This window comes from Dendrobium catenatum, unplaced genomic scaffold, assembly GCF_001605985.2.
Source record: "Dendrobium catenatum unplaced genomic scaffold, ASM160598v2 fragScaff_scaffold_998, whole genome shotgun sequence".
NCBI lineage: Eukaryota > Viridiplantae > Streptophyta > Magnoliopsida > Asparagales > Orchidaceae > Dendrobium > Dendrobium catenatum.
In genome coordinates, this window is record NW_021319460.1 from 112,435 (window position 1) to 131,918 (window position 19,484).

Genomic DNA, 19,484 nt, shown 5'->3' on the forward strand with positions numbered 1-19,484 from the left:
CTATCTTAATGAAGCTCTATGAGTTTGATTTGTTTAAAAAAAAATCCTAAAATAACTTATTGTACATTTACATCACTTTAAGGTTTTGTTTGGGACGGCTTTTTTATTGCTTTCTAAAACGGAGTTTTAGTAAAAAATAAAAAAAATTATACTAAAACTCCGTTTTAGAAAGCAATAAAAAAGCCGTCCCAAACGAAGCCTAACTTGTATTCCTTTTTCATCAAACTAAAAATTAAAAAATTTGAACTCCTGCTTTAAAATACTTTACACCATTGGATAATCCAACCAAACATCTCCAAAATTTTATAACTACTTAATTATTTTCAAGATTTAACATATCAGGATTTACTCGTTCGTATCGACACCCTTTCGTGTGCACATCACAGCCGTTGATTCCCAGTGCCCGTTATCCACTTGCGGTCGGACGCCGGGGGTTGTAGTCCGAAAACAGCCGGAAAATGGCACGATGGTAAATTCGAACCACACTTCCAGCCAGCCCGAAACATAGCACGCCGTTCCCGAACGCCCCCGCAGCAGCATATCCGACGTCTTACGGTCTGGTCCTCTAACTCCTGACAGGGAAAACAAGAAGCATCCCTCTTCTTCTCACCAGTCCTACTCAGTCAACGCCGGCAAGGAGTGAGACCCAGAGAAGAAAGCGACAAGGAGCTACTCGTATTCTTTCGGTCTTTTATCTTTATCTATTTCTTTTAGTTGCTCGTCCGAGCCCTTTGTCGTACTCTGTGCGATGGCTTTTCCCTGGTTGGGCGCTGTGGTTTGTAAAATTCAGGTGCAGTTTTTGACGCTTCTTTCGATACTTTTTTGACCACAGGCTTTAGCTCTGCTTCTGTATCTTTTGAGATTGTGAGGTGGAGGAGAGGGGAAGCTGTTGCTTGACCCTTGAAGAAATTCTGGATCGGGCAAGTAGGAAGAAGAATGTCGAAAGTAGTATACGAGGGATGGATGGTGCGCTTTGGTCGGAGGAGGATCGGCCGTTCGTTCATCCACATGCGGTACTTTGTACTCGAAACTAGGGTTCTTGCTTATTACAAGAGGAAGTCCCTGGGTAATATGGTATGTGTCCATCTTTTATTAAGGAAAATTTCGTATCTTTTTCTGGATTTGTGCTACTCACTGGAGCCTTTGACTGCCGGATTGTTGGAGCTGCAATCTCATTTGAAATTGTTCATAACTAGAGTCATGCCTTGACTATTATTGAATTGAATTCTATTGGTTTTCATTCAAAAAACGGTTTATTAGGCTTCTGATATTTGCTTGATTTTTTAATTGACATATATATGCAGGTTCCTATCAAAACCCTTTTCATAGATGGGAATTGTAGGGTGGAGGATAGAGGACTTAAGATTCACCATGGACATGTAAGATTCGGGCATCTTTTGCTGATCATTTCTTTCAAGCAGTAACTGTTTTTTGTATATTCTTTCTTTCATCTTGTTTATTGGTAGTGCTGCAATTTCATGTTTTTTTTTGGCTGATTCCTTAAGCAGTGAGTAATCCTAACATACTGTTGAAATTAACTTCTGAAAATGATTTATGACGAGGATTCTTCAATCATAGTGAAAGTGACTCCATTACAATCTAATTTTTAGAATCTATATTCTAACTATTGTAACATTATTTTTTTAAAAAAATTTGGTTCAATCTAGGGTTGTAAATGAGTAGAGCTTGAGTGAGCTCAGTTTTTGTTCATGTTCTGCTGTCCAAAAATTAGTTCGTTCGAGTTAGGCTTGTGTTCCAACCCTACTTGTCAATGGCGCAAAATGACGCGCGCCATGGTGCATGGCGCGGCGTGGCGCACCTATGGCGCCAGTTGCATGGTGTGGCACACATGTTCAAGTTGGCACGTGCCATTTGCGCCATATGTGCGCAATGGTGCACGACGCGTGCAATTTGAATTTTAGGAAATTTTTAATATAATTATAAATAGTTTTTAATATTTATATATTTTAATTTCTAAAATAATGTAATAATTAATTTTAAAATTATTTGATATGATTAAAATAGTTTAGTTCGGTTTTATTAGACTTTATCTAGACTTTATTTTAGTAGAAATTTTGGATGAACTTGAAGCTCAATTTAATGGTTTAGATTTTGGACCATAAACATATTCAACAAAGCCTTACCCAACTTGATTGATTCTCTAAAATAGGATCCATATAATGATTTTTATAATTATTTTTTATTTTGGCTGTGTTCAAAATGTCGCTCGCCTCGCCATGCGCTATGCCTTATGGCTCCACGGGAAACTTTGCGTCGTGGTACACCATTCGCCGTTGAAAGGTATGGTTCCAACTTTTTTGTGAATAACATATTTGCGTTTGATTCATTTTGAGCTTGTATTCAACTTGAAGTTAGCTCAATTAGTTAAATAATACTAGATTTCAACCTTTATTAAATAACACATAAAAAATCAAGATAATTGTGCGTTAAATAAAAACTTCTATTGCTACAAATATAAATCTCAAAATTGAACAACCAACAATTTAATATTGTACATTACAAATAACTAGTGCATATATATATATATATATTTGTCCTCAAAATATATGATTATGTTCAACTCGCTTACTTAAAAAACGAGTAGAGCATGGGGTTTTTATTAGGTTTAACATGAGTTGTTCGCGAACTTATAGCTTTATTGGCACCCCTAATTTTGTCATTGTTTGAGTATTACATCTTTTCTATGTTAAGTTAATCTGGTTACTGATAAAAGAGCACCATATGCTTTAAAACTGATGTTTTAGGTATTACGAAGCTGGGATGAGACGTTAGGAAGGGGCTTTTTTTCCTTTCTTTGGTTGGTTTTGTTGAAGAAAGTGTTTTCTTTTCTTTGAATAACCAAATCTCTAGATGTATAAAGTATCAAAGGATGGCAGATTATTTTTTTAGGGTTTTTAAATTTGAATCTGTCAGCACATATTGATGTCAATTTGATGCGGACATCAGCACGAAGATCTGACGCATCTATCACAGGAGGCGTCGTAAATCGACGGCTCTAATTTAAGTTGTCATTTATGAATTATTTTCTGCCTTTTAGTTTCTATTTTATGTTATTTTCTATTTTACCCCTAGGTTAATTTATTTGAGTGTTGTGGCCCAAGGGGTATTTTTGTAATTTTCTATTTTCTCATGTTATGGCCTATAAATAAGGGCCTTAAGCTATTGTAATGGATGGTTGATTAATATGAAAAATTGTTTCCCACACTTGTGTTCTTCTTGTGAGAGAGCGTTAGTGAGATTCCTATGAGAGGAATCGAAGTTGTCACCAGCCGCAGGATGGGTCCGGGCTCGTGATTTGAGTCCCTTGAAGAAGGGCAATCGGATCACCCGTCAGTCTTCAGAAGAGTCTGAGGCTCGCGGTTTTCATTTTCTATCATTTGTTTCGATCTTTCGTTCTATTCTTGTTTTTGTTTTATCTCTTCTTTAATTGTTTTTTCATCGTCTTTCTCCTTCCCAATCTTCGTTTGGCCACCAGATTCATCTCCACCCGAAATCCCCCAAACCCTAACCCCTGCCGCCGGCTCCACCCCCATTAACCGCCAGCCGAAACTCCTCCTCCCACCCTCTTTGGGATTTCCTAATTTGGTTGGGTTAATTTGGGGATTAATTTGAATTTGAAATTATTCAAATTCAAATTTCAAATTCTTTCCTAATTTGGTTCATCTATTTTAGGAAAGTCATTAAATCACAATCAAATCAATTTGTCATTGATTGGGATTTTAAATTTCCCCTTTCCGAATTTATAATTCCCAAATAATCAAGCATTGAGCAATTACCCCATTTTCCCCATCCATTACTGCAGCCGGCCCCATCCCCTTTGGCTTAGTTTAGGAAGTATTTCCTAAACACTAAATTTCCCCTTTTTCTGTTAACAGAAAATTATTTCCCATACTTTAACAGCCGAAATTTTCAAAGGGGCCAAACTCTAATTACTTTCCTTAAACCAGACAAAGGGATTAGGAAATAAATCTACCGTCCAACTCCACCTACCGCTGGCCCCATCTCCTTATTAAATTGCCTTTGAAATCTTTCCAGATTTGCAACTTATTTCTTTTGTCAAGATTTCCCAAACCCCACTACAGTTGGCCTAATTCTCTCAAGTTTCCCTCCTGGTTTTCTCTCCAGGTTTTCTCTCCAAACTCCACATCCTATTCACAGAAACTGAATTTTTTTTCTCAGATTTTGAATTCAAAATCTGAAATATTTTTCAGATTTTGTGAGACATTTGGAGTTTGTCCATCTTCCATAGCAAAGCGTTTTCCGTACTACATCACAATTTTTACATTAATAGCCAATAGCTTGCATAGTCTTACATGTACTATTTTGTAATTTATTAAGTTCTACAACAACATCAAGCATTTATCCCACTATGTGGGGTCGCGCCGGTCGGCTACATGAATCATTTTTTTCTATTTTGTCCTACTAAGAGTCAAATTCTCATTTAAATTTAATTAAAAAAAGGTCATTATCATGTCCTAAGTTCTGGATGAGAAAAATAGAAGGTTGTGTTAGCTAGTCGACAATTATCATAAAACTTATCGAATAATTGTGATATGTAAGTTATTAAGTTCTCATGTTTTAAAATAAACCTTACAAAACCAGCATTGCGAGCTCATTTTGAAGGATCCTGCAGTATACCACCTAAAGGTTACCCAAGTTAATGAATGGATTTAAGGGAGATGTTGTACCAAAGCATAATTATCATCACCATAATTATTACTATTAATTTTATTATTATGAATACTTACCAAATCCAATTTGCTATAATTTTTTTTCCTGCAAAATTTCGTAAAGGCTATGGTGCTTAAATGGACCAGTGTATCTTACTCAATTTATACTTGATGAATTACAGTAGGATCATATATGTTGCATGCATACCTACTAGAATACAAGATTGTAACATGTTTCTTTCTGAAGTAAATCTGATGTGAAATGTGTAACTTCCCCAAATAGATTTAATATGAGAGGGAAATGAATTAAAATTTCAAATAGCTCTAAATGTCATTAACTGCCTTGCCTTAAGAGGGATTCTTAATTAGGCAATTAATTAACGAAAAAAAAAAAAAAAAAAAAAAAAAAATAGATCTACAAGCGCCACTTCCTCAAGAACTCACAAAAAGATCTTGGGAATTTCAGAACTCACAAAGAGATTCTTCCACTTCCTCAAGAACTCACAAAGAGATCTTGGGAATCTCGGAACTCACAAAGAGATCCTTCTCCGCTCATGAACTCACTAAGAGATCAAACAAGTAGAATAAAATTTCATTAACAATCCATCCTCCCATTACATAAGAAAAGACCTCTATATATAGATCTAAGAAACTAAAACAAAACACATATGCCCCTAAGGCTTACATATGACGACCCTCTTAAGTGAGGGTAAAAACGGAAAATTCATAATAAAAATTAAAAAAATTACAAATAAAATATAAGATAACGTGGGACGATGACAGCCGTTGATCTTTAGCTCCTCGGATAGCCATGGACGGTTGGATGTCCGCATCAAAATCTGTGGGTATTTAGCAACTTTTTAGCCTTTTCGGGATTTGTTTTTTCAGGTTAAATTTACTGAGAATTAGAACTTCTCTTTTTGTTTTGATTCCCAAGGTAATATGTTTTACTGTTGCTAATTATTATTTTAATGTGGTGTTTAGTTCTCCAACTTCTTTTTCTTTGATCAATAACACTACTTCAGAATACATATGATGGTTCTATGTTACAGATTAGCACTTTGACTACACATGCTTACGTTTTTTTTTTTTTTTGACAGATGGTATATGTACTGTGTGTGTACAACAAAAAGGACAAGTACCATCGAATTATGGTGTGCATCTATCTTTTTATTTGCATGTTTTTTAAATTTTTCTTCTTTTGGTAGTTTATATGTCATTCTTCTTTACTGAATTATTCTGTTATGCTTAATTTTGCTAACCCTTGCATTATATCTTGGTTTTTCTAGTTCTCTTCGTTTTTTTATTTGGCTGTTTGTCCCAACTTACAATTATTCTTTATGAAGAGTATGCTATAAAAAGTGAATTTCATAAATATTGATCCAGTTTTGTTGGCTCTCTGTTATTCAGTAGTGATAATAGCTAAAGTGGTTTTAAAATTTGTTTAACTTGACCTTTGTGCAACGTATTCATGAAATTCCCATTTAGTTAGCTCACCAAACTCTACCATATCTTTCATAATGGCTTGGTTAATTGAAAAAGTTTTGATGTGCTCAATATTTACACGATCATTAAACCTTTTCACCTGCTAATACATTGCTCTTTTTGTCTAGAAAATCCTATTGAAGTTCTTTGTGTGTTTCATACAACAAAATAATCTTTTGTTAAACCGTTTTGATTTAGCCTTTGATGATTATGGGTACTCTTTATGAAAATTCTATATTTGAAATGTGTTTACTATTTTGAACTTCATACTCTACAATGTTTATGACTCTTCTTGGCGAAGAAGTTCCATGAAAACTGATTTTTTTTAGTTACATGAATGCAAGGAGTTTCATGGTAGATAGATTTACTTAGAGTTTGTTTGGGCTGACTGTAGCATTTTGTAAAGATGATTGTGAAGTTGTTGTTGGTAAAGTAAGTTTTTTGAAAGTTGATGTGGATATTACAAATATATTTTTTTAGAAGTTGAATGGTTGCTTTCTTAAAGCAACCACTTATCAGTGACATTGGTTATAAAAAGTAGCTACCCAGTACAAATTTTTAAAATGCAGAAATTAAGTAGTAGCCAAATGGAATTGTAATTATGGTCTAAACAGCAATGCAATAAGAAAGCTGTCTCAAATAAACTCATAGGTAGTTTAACAAATTATTTATTTGTATGGAATATGAAATAAAGGAAAAAGGGAAATATTTAACTCGTGGCCCTCCAAACAAAACACCTACAAATGGCCTGCCAAGTTGCATTACTTGTTGGTGATGATGATATGATAACCTTCTTGTTGCCTTAAAATGACTGATATTTGTCATGTAGTTTTTGATAATTATATTGATTCATGTTGTGCTACTCTTTCTTTATTACTTGTTGGATAGAAGTGTTTCATTTGGATTCATGCCGGGTAGGTCTTCTATGTAAGTTATACATTTATTGACAGGTTTGATGGATAAGTATAGAGAGAATAAGGAGGATCTACATGTGATATTTATTGATTTAGAGAAAGCATATGATAAAGTTTCAAGAGAAGTGCTATGGAGAGTTCTAGAAAAGAAATGAGTTAATAATGCTTATATTCCAGTCATTAAGGATATTTATGTAGGAGCTGTTGTGTTCAAACACAAGGTGGTTTAACCAAGTATTTTCCTATTTAAGTTGGATTACATCAAAGATCAACCTTAAGCCTATATCTTTTTGCTTTAGTCATGAGTGTTCTGACTAGACATTTGCAGGAGATTGTGCCTTGGTGTATGCTTTTTGCTGATGGTATTCTTCTTGTTGGTAAGACTAGAGAGAGAGAGTTGAAGGTAAACTTCAATTATGGAAGTCAACCTTTGAGTCTAAAGATTTGTATTTCAGTAGATCTAAAACCGGATATATAGAGTTTAATTTTAGTTGTAATAGATCTAGTGGGGGAATTGTGACTTTGGGCGATCAAGTCATTAATAAGTGTATATGTTTTAGATATATTGGGTCTATTGTTTAGAGTGATGGTAAAATAAATGAGGATATTATTAGTAGAATTCAAATTGGATGGTTGAAGTAGAGAAATACATTGGGCTTTTTGCGTGATAGAAAAGTCCCCCTCATACTTGAGGGAAAATTCTATAAGATGGTGGTGAGACCAGCAATGCTTTATGCTGCAGAATGTTGGCCATTGAAAGAGAAGTATAATATTAAGTTACGTGTTGCAGAGATTAGGATGTTGAAGTGTATGAGTGGGTTTACTCTTAGAGATAGGATACAAAATGTGCATATATGTGAAAAGGTTGAAATAGCTCTAGTGGAAGATAAGATCAGAGAGTCGCTTTAGATGGTCTGGTTACATGAAAGGGCGGCCTTCCGATGAGGTAGACCTAAGAGGACTTGATTAGAAAATATTAGAAATGACATTTCCTTATTAGATTTAAATGAGAATTTGACTCTTAACTGGACATAATTGAGAAAAAGGATTAATGTAGCCGACCCAACATAGTGAGATAAAGGCTTGATGTTGTTGTTGTTGCTGGATAGAAGTGTTTCATGGATTTTTTTTTTCTTTATTATTGTCGGCTGTTGATTACTCTTACTAAGTTATTCTGATACATTTTGCATGCTATTTCTTGCAACCATTCGTATTTACTGGATTATTTGTTAATTTATTTTATAATTTTCATGTGTCAGATGGCAGCGTTCAACATCCAGGAGGCTTTGGTCTGGAAGGAGAAAATTGAATCTGTGATTGACCAGGTTGCCATAAATTGAAGGGACCTTTTTTTTTTGTAGTTTTGAAGCTTTAGCAAGTCAAACCTGTTCATATGCTATAGTATTCCTTTTTTAGGACATTACAGAACTTCAAAATATTTCTTTTTTGCAATGTTTAAAATTGCGTATTGAGGTGTTTTTCATTCGTGAGGCGAGGCGTAAGCCTCAAAATCAAAAGATTGCGTAAACATAAAATGACAAATTTTTTATATACTAATGAGTGAATAATATAAAACATAAAAAAAACATAAGATATGACGTGAAATCAAAATATCCCAATAATAAGACAACATGAAATATAGTTCAACTCAAATTTCTATCTTTCCCAAATCCCAGTATTCTTTTCAATTAACCATATAATTCCATTTCCAAAAATAAATAGCAATGACATATCACATAAGAGCTCATAAGTCTCAAGCACCTGTCATCACTAGGGGTTCTTCATTTGAAATCATCTCATGATGAACTCTCTCTCCCCATCCTCCTCTCCTATAGAGTCCAATGTCGGACATTTTTTTTTCAAAGAATTTATGTAAGTTTTAATATATATAGCGTGAGGCGAGGCGGGCCTCAAGGCGGGCCTCAACCAAGTTGAGGCGCAAGCCTCATAAAAAAAACTCGATGCGTAAGCATCGAGGCGTTTTTTACTGGAATTGCGCAAAGGCGGGCCTCAAGGTGAGCCTCATATTGCGCAATTTTAAACCATGCTTTTTTGTCTTTTCTCTACTTGTCATCATTCTAAGTATCAACCTTATCTCAACCATTTAAGGTCTGCCTCATGAGGCCGCAATTCTTGTTGAGTGCTGATTGAAATATTTTATTGTCATCTCACATCTGTACTAAATGAATATGATTGTTTTCTCTAACTTTGGGGAAATTATTATTATATTTTGTAGGAAAAAAAAATGAAACGAGCTGTAAATCCATTTCCCTTTGTTGATGCAAGATGTCTAGTATCTGTGTCTAAAACTTTCTGCACACTACTATTTCATTTATGCATAATTCGAGAATTCCTTAGATATAAAGCTTCACTGCTTCTATGGCAGTTTCTGGATAGAACAACTAATCTCACTTCTGTTTTCAGCAGCAAGATTTAAACACAGCTAATGGAAGTATGCTACATGCTTCATTTCTGGCCAAAGCTGGCATTAATGCTGATGGGAACGCTTCTTCATCTGACAGGGAAAGCCTGTAAGTAACTGATCTTTAGATAGTTAACAGACTACACAGCATATAAATGGCATATCTGATAAGACTACCCAAATTTATACATACAGGGCAAGTGCCGAGGATGAGGAAGTAACAAACCGCACAATGATTCGTAGGACAACAATTGGCAATGGTATGCAAGGATAACTTGTATGGTTTGATTAGTTTTATTTTCATTTTGAAGTTTTTGTGTTGTGATATTGTCATGTTTTTGTGCACAGAGGATTTATGTTCTGCTGCATGATTGTGCTTTTCCCGCTTGCAGGTCCTCCTGAATCAATGCTCGATTGGACACGCCAGGGTGATTCGGTGTTATCAAATCAGAGTACTTCAGATGAAGTTTTTTCTAGAAAACATTGGCGCCTTGTCAGATGTCAGAATGGCAAGATTTTTTCTTAATCTTTTCATGCTCTTTTTTAAACAACAGAGGTTATATGCTAGTTATTATTTCTTCAAAAATATGCAGGTCTTCGCATTTTTGAAGAGCTTTCGGAAGCTGATTACCTTGTAATTGATGAAATCATTTGTTTTATTATGCTGACAATGATAGGAAGTTTTTTTTTTAATTTGAAAGATAATAATGATGTAGGCAACTTAATCTGGTTGAATTTATCTTCTGATATTTGTATTTTTACAGCCAAGAAGTTGTAGTAGAGCAATGAAAGCTGTTGGTGTGGTGGAGGCCACTTGTGAAGCAATATTTGAACTTGTGATGTGTATGGATGGAACTCGATTTGAGTAAGTTCCTTGGTGTGCACTGGGATTTTCTCACTTTGCTCTTAGTAATTAGATCCTATTATTCTCCCTTAATATTGTAGGTGGGACTCCAGCTTCCAATATGGTAGCTTAGTAGAGGAGGTAGATGGACATACTGCAATATTATATCATAGACTGCAGCTGGGCTGGTTTTCCATGTAACGTTCATTCAAATATTAGCAAATTCTGTTGGTCCATCTTATATTTTCTTCTTCTACGCTGATTGTTGATTAGAGATCAAAATATGCGTGCACACATATGCATGTTTTAAGTACACGCATATTTTAAGTTTAGCTAATGTTCTTTTCGGAACAATTTTTTCTTGATGTGCATTTTATCTTTCAAAGCGCATAAATTATATTGGTTGAAGCTGTTTTACTTCATGATTATCTACTCTTTGGAAATTTTTGTACTTTTGTTCTTTCCTCTTTTTTTTTGCCAAAACTATAATTTCTCAAAATTCAACAAATTAGGAAATTTACATGCACCTATAAGCAACCTTAGGTGAATTGAGTTTTAGTTGTAATAAACTCATTTCTTGCAATGGTAGGGTTCAACGTCCTAGTTTTTTGGTCCATCTTGGGCAGTAGAATATGAAAGGAAGATGGAGGCGGCAACAACAACAACAAGAAGAAGCCTGTATCCCACTGTGGGGTCAGCTACATGAATCCTTTTTCTCCATTGTGCCCTTTTAAAAGTTAAATTCTCATTTAAATCTAATAAAGAAAGGTCATTTCTACATGGAAGATGGAGACGTGAGATGAAAAGAAACGATGGCTTCCTGTTGTAGAACATGGTGTTGTGGGTGGCTTGGAGTTATCTGATAAGCAGATTATCAAATATGAACCGTCTGTGATGGAAGCATCTGATCATTATTTCGAAGCAGTATTAACTTCTGATCCACCAAGTGGTTCGTGTTAATGACTTGTGTGCTAATGAAGTGATCTAAGTTGAATCGAGTTTAAATTAAAATAAAATCTATGAACAGTCCCCTCCCATCTCTGTTCCAATCCCCTTGGCTACCCCTAGTTTTTTACTTGAGTTTAATTTCCAAAGTTAAAATTTTTGATGATTTAAATATTAGATTAGATTAGATATTATGGAAGGACATAATAAGATTATATAAAATATCCAAGGTAAAAGAGGATAAGTAAAGATTTTAATCAAGTTGATGCATTAAAAGCAAACTGAAAAAATATCATAGTTAAATATTAAGAAATCAAAGAAAGATTGAAAAATGCTACTTTAAAAAAATTATTAAATTAGAGTTTTATGAAATAAATCTTTATGGAAGAGTGTGATAAATAAAATTATAAGGTGTATAGAGATTTAATTTAAAAAAGTGGAGTTAAAACTGAAGAAGATGAATGAAGATAGAACTTTAGATTCAAATGATATACCTATTGAGATTTAGGAGAGTTGTGGGTGATGTTTGAGTAGTTTGATTAATATATCTATTCAATGAATTTCAAAGTCTAAATGAATGCTAAATAATTGGGGAATAAGAATTTTGATATTAATATTTTAGAGTATAGGAGATGTTAATGATTATGATTATTATATAGGAAATCAAATTTATATGTTATATAATGAAGCATAAAGAGTAATGAAATAGTGTCTTAGAAGAATAATGTTTGCACCTGAGAATAAACCAAGTTTTATACTAAAAAAATCAAGTTTAATGGTCGTGGCAGTAATTTAATGATGTCATTTTACAATAAAATCACTTAATCAAAGGGTTCATAATCCAAGTTTTAATAGTGTCTCATAGATTTGGTTCTATTTACTTTTATGCAACATTATTGGACCTCAAAATGAGTTTAGTATATTGGTTGGAGCATATGAGGGAAAATTGATTTCAGTGCCCTAATCTGTTGCATATGCTTTTTGATGCATTTGCACGACATAGTTGTATGTTTCTTGATGCACTTAAGTGATGCAATTGCATACTTGCTTTTTGATGTTCTTACATATTGCACTTGCATGTCCACTGGTTTGCTTGCACTGTGTAATTAGCAAATGGGTGGACAAAATTGGTTCTAGTGATTTGACACGTCCTGCACACTTGTCAAAATAATTGTGCTACACATGACATGCAATAGTGTACCGCTTTGTCTCATTTTGAAAGTTTTAGTTCATGAGGTGTACAAATTCATGTAATGTGCACAAGCTCCCTTTTTAGCAATTTATGTGCATGTCATTTAGGACATTCGTGCACCTATGATGTGTAATTGGTTGATTATTTTATCTTATTTAGCAGTCACTTATGTGATTGCAACTGTTTGAGATGTTTAAGGGTCTTAGAGTTGTTCACGTGAATGTGCCGCAGTTGCATTCTATGTTAATTATTTTTGCATTATGTCTGCTTGTAAGTGTGTTGTGGATCAGATTGTGAGTATTTATCATTAAATGCTTGCAATATTTCACTTTAAAATTTTAATTGATCGCCCTTTGCCTTTTGTCCCCTTGCGTATATGTGTTGTGGATCTAGTGTAGAATGTAGATTAGAATCTTAGCACATTTTTCACGCTGCCCTTTTATGTTGACTTATATAGTTGGATTTCAGTTAGCTGAGCTTCTCGGGGAATCATTATACCATCTATAAATAAATCATCCCCCTTAGTTCATTTTCATCAATTCATCTAACTGGATATGTTCTTAAATCTCCTAAGTGTTCGAGAGAGTTCCAAAAGTGAATAAATTTTATTCGCGTTGTTGATGAGTTGTTGAGTTCATTACAAGTCTCCAGTGAGTCTTATGTGTCCAGTTTAATGTTCAATCGTGTTCTCATCTTGTAACTCTGATCTCTATTTTCGCTAGTTTTAATTTTAGTTTAATTTATTTTGTATTTATGCTCAAAGTTCCTTTGATATTGTTTTATCTAGGTCCCTTGTCAATGCAAATTTTAGCAATTTCCTATTGTCTTCCTTGTGTAGGTGGCATTATTGGGACTACTAGGACTTGAAATTTGGTATGATTCCCTATCGTGTCAAGAAAGATATGCACATATATTAGAAATTTTCCTATTTTGCTAAGAAAAATGCACTGGGCTTACCTATTGCGATATCAATGTTGTCTATGAGTATACCCCATTGTGCCATGAAACATGTGTACTAGTTTTGCTCGTTGTTTCGAGTGTGTCACATTCGAGATTTTGAAAATTTTAAGTATTTGCAAGCTTGTACCTTTGCACACATAGGAATGAAAAGAAAATGATGTCGAAGGATTTGCAAGTATGCATCAACATTTCTCTTTTTTAATTTTGATTTTTTTTACCTTTTTTCACTTTTTTGGTTCCTCTCTCTTTCTAGAAAAAGAAAGCGAAGAGTACAAAGGGAAGTGAGAGAAAGATTATGATAGATTGAATGGTTAAGTGGAGGGAGGAGAAGTTTCTCTCTATTTGGAGATAGAATGGAAGGAGAGTAGAGAGAAAGTGAGAGAGATAGAAAGAGGGGAAGAGGAGAGCGGAGGATAAAGAAGGAGAGAGATAGGAAGAGAAAGAGGGAGAAAGTGGCCGAGAAAGTAAAAGAGAGAGGAGAGATAAAGAGAGTGAAAAAGAAAGGGGCTCATGGGCTTAGGTAATAATAGTGGCGACGACAGTGTTAGTTGGTTGAGCAGTTAGGGCTGCAAATTCGAGTGACGGCTAGCTAGCATGCGGTTGGGGAAGGCAGTGGCTGTAGTTGGTTTATATTGGCCTGGACTAGGTCATGCGAGCTGACGAAGTCGTTAGGGAAGTGGGATCGTGAGTTTGGGTGGAGTCGGTTGGAAGAGAAAGAAGAATATATATATATATATATATATATATATATAGAGAGAGAGAGAGAGAGAGAGAGAGAGAGAGAGAGAGAGAGAGAGGAATGTGAGAATGAGAGGGAGTGAGCTGAAATTAAGAGGAGGTTGTTCACGTCGTTTTGAGGGGAGATGAGGATGACATTGTTGTGGGTATGATAGATGTGGGGAGATTGTGTGATGAATGGCTGCATGTATGATTTCTTCTTTTTTTTTCTTTTTTTGATATGTATGAGTTTCGTTTTTCCTTAAGCCAGCAGTAGGGTTTCAAATGAATTGTGAGAATACATATGATCTAGTATCTGGCATCATCTAAAGCGCTAAGCTTCCTTAAGGCAATGTGGCTATCTAATGCCCGAGATGCTGGGCTTGCTTAGGTGAAGTAAAGTGTTGAATAAAGAAGCTATTTCAATTAAAATCCACATTTTATTTATGAAGTCATAGAAGTGAACACAAGAATAATTATTACATTAAATTATGTACTGTTAATTAACAAAATATCAAATTTTATTACATTCTATGTTAAAAATTCTTGCTAAGTAGATAATATTAAAGAATATACCTGAATGACTTATTGAAATAATTTAAGTAGTTAAATTACTTAAGATTGGAATAAGGATAGCCTGAGGCTAATTTAGTAGGCCCTTAATTTTTTTTCCATCTTCACATCATATATACTTCTCTAACAGTAGACTAGTGATCCTCTGTCATGACTCAACCCGGATGATCGAATTGATGAGGTAGGAATAGAAAGTCGGACCATAGATTAATTTTTCATTTGCTAAATCTATCTCCAATACACTGAAAGAGCCATCAAAACTTCAAAAAAATATAAACTGATATAAAATGAATTAAATACCTTTCATTCAGTGCGCCACATCTACGTTACACATTTTCATCTCAACTACACATTTTTTATTATATTAAATTATACCTGAAAAATATTAGAACAACTAAAAGTAAGTCATAGCTTAGTTAGTAAAACATGCTTCTAAATTAGAGTAACTTAAGGAAATTGAAACAATATGCATGGACATTTCAATCATATCATAAAGTAATTTCATTTATATTAATTTCATTTCAATACATTCAATATTATGTATATATAATATCGTTGTATATCTTTTTTTTTCATAAATAATACAACTGTCACAGGAGCCATTATTTAAATTAGTATTAATGAAGGTACTTCTTTTCAATTTCTTTTCCTTTTTTCATAACTTTTTTCATTTACGTGCACAAGTACATTACGCCCCCTACTAGTATTATAAGGGAGTGTGCTCCATCAATCAACATACACATACAATCATGTATATTTAGTCATTTCATTTATATTACATTCATTTACTTTATGCTGTAATATAAAATATAACATGTTAATCATATTTAATCATTTAATATGCGAGAGATGAATCATTTGCAATACAGTTAAAAAAATGATAGGATAAATCATTTGCCATAATAGTTAAATGTAATTTGAAGCAATACAATTATCTTAATATAAAAATATGCATAATCACCTTGATTCAGATTGATTTCTTTTAATGTTCTTGCTCTGACTTAAATATAACACATATAATAATACATAATTTTATAAGGTTATTTTAACTTATATATAATCATATTTTTCTCTAATTAATTATATATAAATTTTGATTTAATCATCATTAATTTATAATATTGTCATATTTAATAACTTTTCATTTTAACTTTTTCATTAATATATAAATATATATCTTTATTACATTCATTTCAAAATTAATAATTTAATTGAAATCTCTCAAACATACAATTGAGAGAGCCCGAGGGTGTATATTTGAGAGATTTCAATTAATTGAAATGCTAATTAAGAGAATTAATTATAGTGAGTAGTAAATAAAGTATTTTTTAATTAAATATATATAGAGAGAGAATGAAAATTTAAATAATTAGTAAATTAAAAAGTAATTAGGGAGTGAGAGCATAGAAGAGATTTCATTTAATTAAATTATTAATTTTAAATATAATATTTTTAAATAAGTTAAAATGAGAAGTTATTAAATATGACAATATTATAAATTAATGATAATTAAATCAAAATTCATACATAACTAACTATAAAGAAATATGATTATATATAAGTTAAAATAACATTACAAAATTATGTATTATTATATGTGTTATATTTAAATCAGAGCAAGAATAATAAGAGCAAGCAATCCGAATAAAGGTGAGTGTGTATATTTTTATATTATGGTAATTGTATTGCTTCTAATTGCATTTAATTGTTATTGCAAATGATTTATTTTATCATTTTATCTAACTGTATTACAAATTATTCATCTCTCTCATATTAAATATTGAATATGATTAATATTTTATGTTTTACATTACTGCATAAAATAAATGATTGTAATATGAATGAAGTGACTAGATATGTATGTTTGAATGTGCATATTGACTGATGGAGCACATCCCCTTATGGTATTGTACCCGTGCAAGTAAATGAAAAAGGTTATGAAAAAAAGAAAAAGAAATGAAAAATGAGTATCTTCATTGATACTAAATTAAATGGTTACTTCTGTGACTGTTATTTTATTTATGAGAAAGAAATAGATAAAGATATTGTATATGCATAATATTGAAAGTCTTGAAATAAAATGAATCTAAATGTATTTATTTTATGATATGAATTAAAATGCTCATGCATATTATTACAATTGCCTTGGATTACTGTAATTTAAAAGTATGTTTTACTCACTAAGTTGTGGCTTACTTTTAGTTGCTTTAATATTTTTTAGATATAATTTAATATAATAAAGAATAAGTTATAGAGGTGAAAAAATGTATTGTAGATGTGATGCACCGAATGAAAGGTATTTAATTTATTTTATATTAGTTTATATTTTTAAATTTTTAGTGGCTCTTTTAATGTATTTGAGATAGATTTAGGAAATAAAAATTTAATCTATTGTCCGACTTTCTATTCCTGCCTCATTAATTCGAGCATCCGGGCTGAGTCATGACACCTCAACCTCTTTGTTTCCTCATGCTCATTCTCTTCTTCCTCTTCTTTTGCTTCTTCAAGATTTACTACTCTAAAACTTCAAGATTTTAAAATAATATTTGATCTAAATTTGTTTCTCTATGGTCACCATTGTTTCTCCAACTCTTGATGCTCTTTCCATGTCACATCTTGTCAAACTTTCATTATAAGAAACTATGTCATCTTCTACTTTTGAAGTATTAAATCTAATCCTTGTAATTAAGAGGACTCCTCTCCTATTTGATTCCTTGAGACAAAGAGCTCCCCTAGGCGGTGCCTTGTGATGTTGCATCCCAAAGAACTTTGCCCTCAACTTGGCTTTCGAGAGCACCTAGGTCGCATTTAGCAACACAGTGATTGTCATGAGAATTAATTTGATGTGCTTTGAGAAAAAAATATGATTGGCAAATATATGTTAAAATTAGTAATAAATATGTATAATAGAGCATTGATTAGTGTTTTAAATAGTTGTGGAGCAACTAAAGATTGTTCTATTGTTGTAATATTAGAACACGTGTTAGTATTATCTTTATATAACCATCGTTATGAAATTCTTACAAAGAATATTCAATGGGATGCACCTTGGTGCATGCTTTATGCACAGGATGTAGTTCTAATCATTGAGACAAATTGACTTGAAATAATTGTTAGCATTATGGAGAAAGTATTTAAAAGATAATGTATAAATGATTGGTAGAACAAAAAGTTGATCATATTATATACAATTTTGACACTTGCGACATTAATAATTATGGGTCAAATATTACTATAAGATAAAGTGTTATCTAGGTGTGTGAGGTTAAGTATATTTGTTGATCTATCATACATATGAATGAGGATATTGATAAGAATATAATTGTAGTGTTAAAGCCTGTGCGTTTTTAATGTGGAGAAATGCTTCAAGAGAAAAAACATATATTGATGATAAAGAAATAAAAATTGACTTTTTTTGGGTGTCAATTTTTTGGGTAGATACCAACAAAAGGTAGAATTAGTACCTAGCAGGCTATTAATGAAATTAATGTCAAAGAATTAGGAAGGGAAAAAACATAGACCAAAGTTAACATGAATAGAAGTTGTAAAAAAATTGTGCAAAGTAGCTTTAATAATCCATAGGAATGAATGTAGAGTGAGGATTCATAAAGTTGACATGAAATAGTTGGGATAATACTAATTATGATGATACAATATATGTGAATATTGGTTTTTTTGGGTGTATTCTGCTGTTGATGTTTACTAGGCATTTTATTGGTTGATTTTACTATTTGAGCTGATTTTGTGCAATATATGGATTGGCTTATACTATGTCGAGTTGAATGGAGTTTACACACACATACAAGATGTGTCCTTGACGCAGGAGCTAACGGCTACCTCTGTTTTTTTTTTTAATTTTCATTTCCTGTAGCTATATTAGGCTACAGTGCTTAGCCTCTTTCTTTGATGTATAAATAGTTTTGTTCTCTGGAAATAAAGGAGGTTATCATTTGGTATTATCCAAAACAGATTGTTCTGTTTTTGTTTTTCCTCTGTTCTTTTTCCCGCCCGCAGGTTGCTTCGAATTCTCAAGCTACCAGGCGAAGGAGTAAGCAGAGACCCGGGGACATCCAGCTCAGAGTCACCAGCAGCCACCCTTCGAGGAGTCGGAGCCGGTGTCATCTGGTATCAGAGCCGGCAAGATGCCGCCACGGAGGAACCGCCAGCGCCCGATGCGGGATATGGTGGTTGAAGATTTGCAAAGAGAAGTCCAGAGGCTGCAACAAGAACTTGCAAGAAGAGACCAGCAAGAGGCCGGAAGCCGACTGGAAGAAGAGGAGGTTAATCCTTTCCATCAAGATACTTCAAGCGATGATGAAGTTCGTCCAAGAAGGCCACGGCAAGACCGTCCCCCAGATCGAGTTGACAGTGGAATTAAGATCGATCTACCCGAATTTGAAGGACGAATGGATCCTGATGAATTCTTGGATTGGTTGCATACGGTCGAGCGAGTTCTTGAGTTCAAAGAAATTCCGGCAGACCGGATTGTTAAGCTTGTAGCTATTAAACTGAAGAAAGGTGCTTCGCTTTGGTGGGAGAATTTAAAACGCAACCGAGCGAGGGAAGGGAGAAGCAAGATTACCAGCTGGGAGAAAATGAAGAAGGAGTTGCAACGTAAGTACATCACCGACTATCATCGCCGGAATTTATTTTTGAGGCTTCACCGCCTTCAACAGCATCACCGGTCGGTCGAAGAATATGTAGCTGAATTTGAACAGCTATCGCTGAAATGCGATCTCAA

General features: G+C 33.4%; 1 protein-coding gene across 1 annotated transcript in view; it reads left to right on the top strand.

Moving 5' to 3' along the window:
- The first annotated feature begins 434 nt into the window (after positions 1 to 434).
- The window catches only part of LOC110106677 (protein ENHANCED DISEASE RESISTANCE 2-like), a 31,313-nt gene continuing 12,263 nt past the window's right edge, over positions 435 to 19,484 (top strand). Inside the window, exons 1-10 of the mRNA XM_020836639.2 lie at positions 435 to 1,074; positions 1,305 to 1,379; positions 5,792 to 5,845; positions 8,350 to 8,415; positions 9,515 to 9,621; positions 9,708 to 9,772; positions 9,905 to 10,021; positions 10,106 to 10,146; positions 10,277 to 10,377; positions 10,458 to 10,553. Of these exons, the coding sequence (XP_020692298.1) occupies positions 937 to 1,074; positions 1,305 to 1,379; positions 5,792 to 5,845; positions 8,350 to 8,415; positions 9,515 to 9,621; positions 9,708 to 9,772; positions 9,905 to 10,021; positions 10,106 to 10,146; positions 10,277 to 10,377; positions 10,458 to 10,553 (860 nt within the window). The 5' untranslated portion in view covers positions 435 to 936. The remainder of the gene's footprint in view (positions 1,075 to 1,304; positions 1,380 to 5,791; positions 5,846 to 8,349; positions 8,416 to 9,514; positions 9,622 to 9,707; positions 9,773 to 9,904; positions 10,022 to 10,105; positions 10,147 to 10,276; positions 10,378 to 10,457; positions 10,554 to 19,484) is intronic.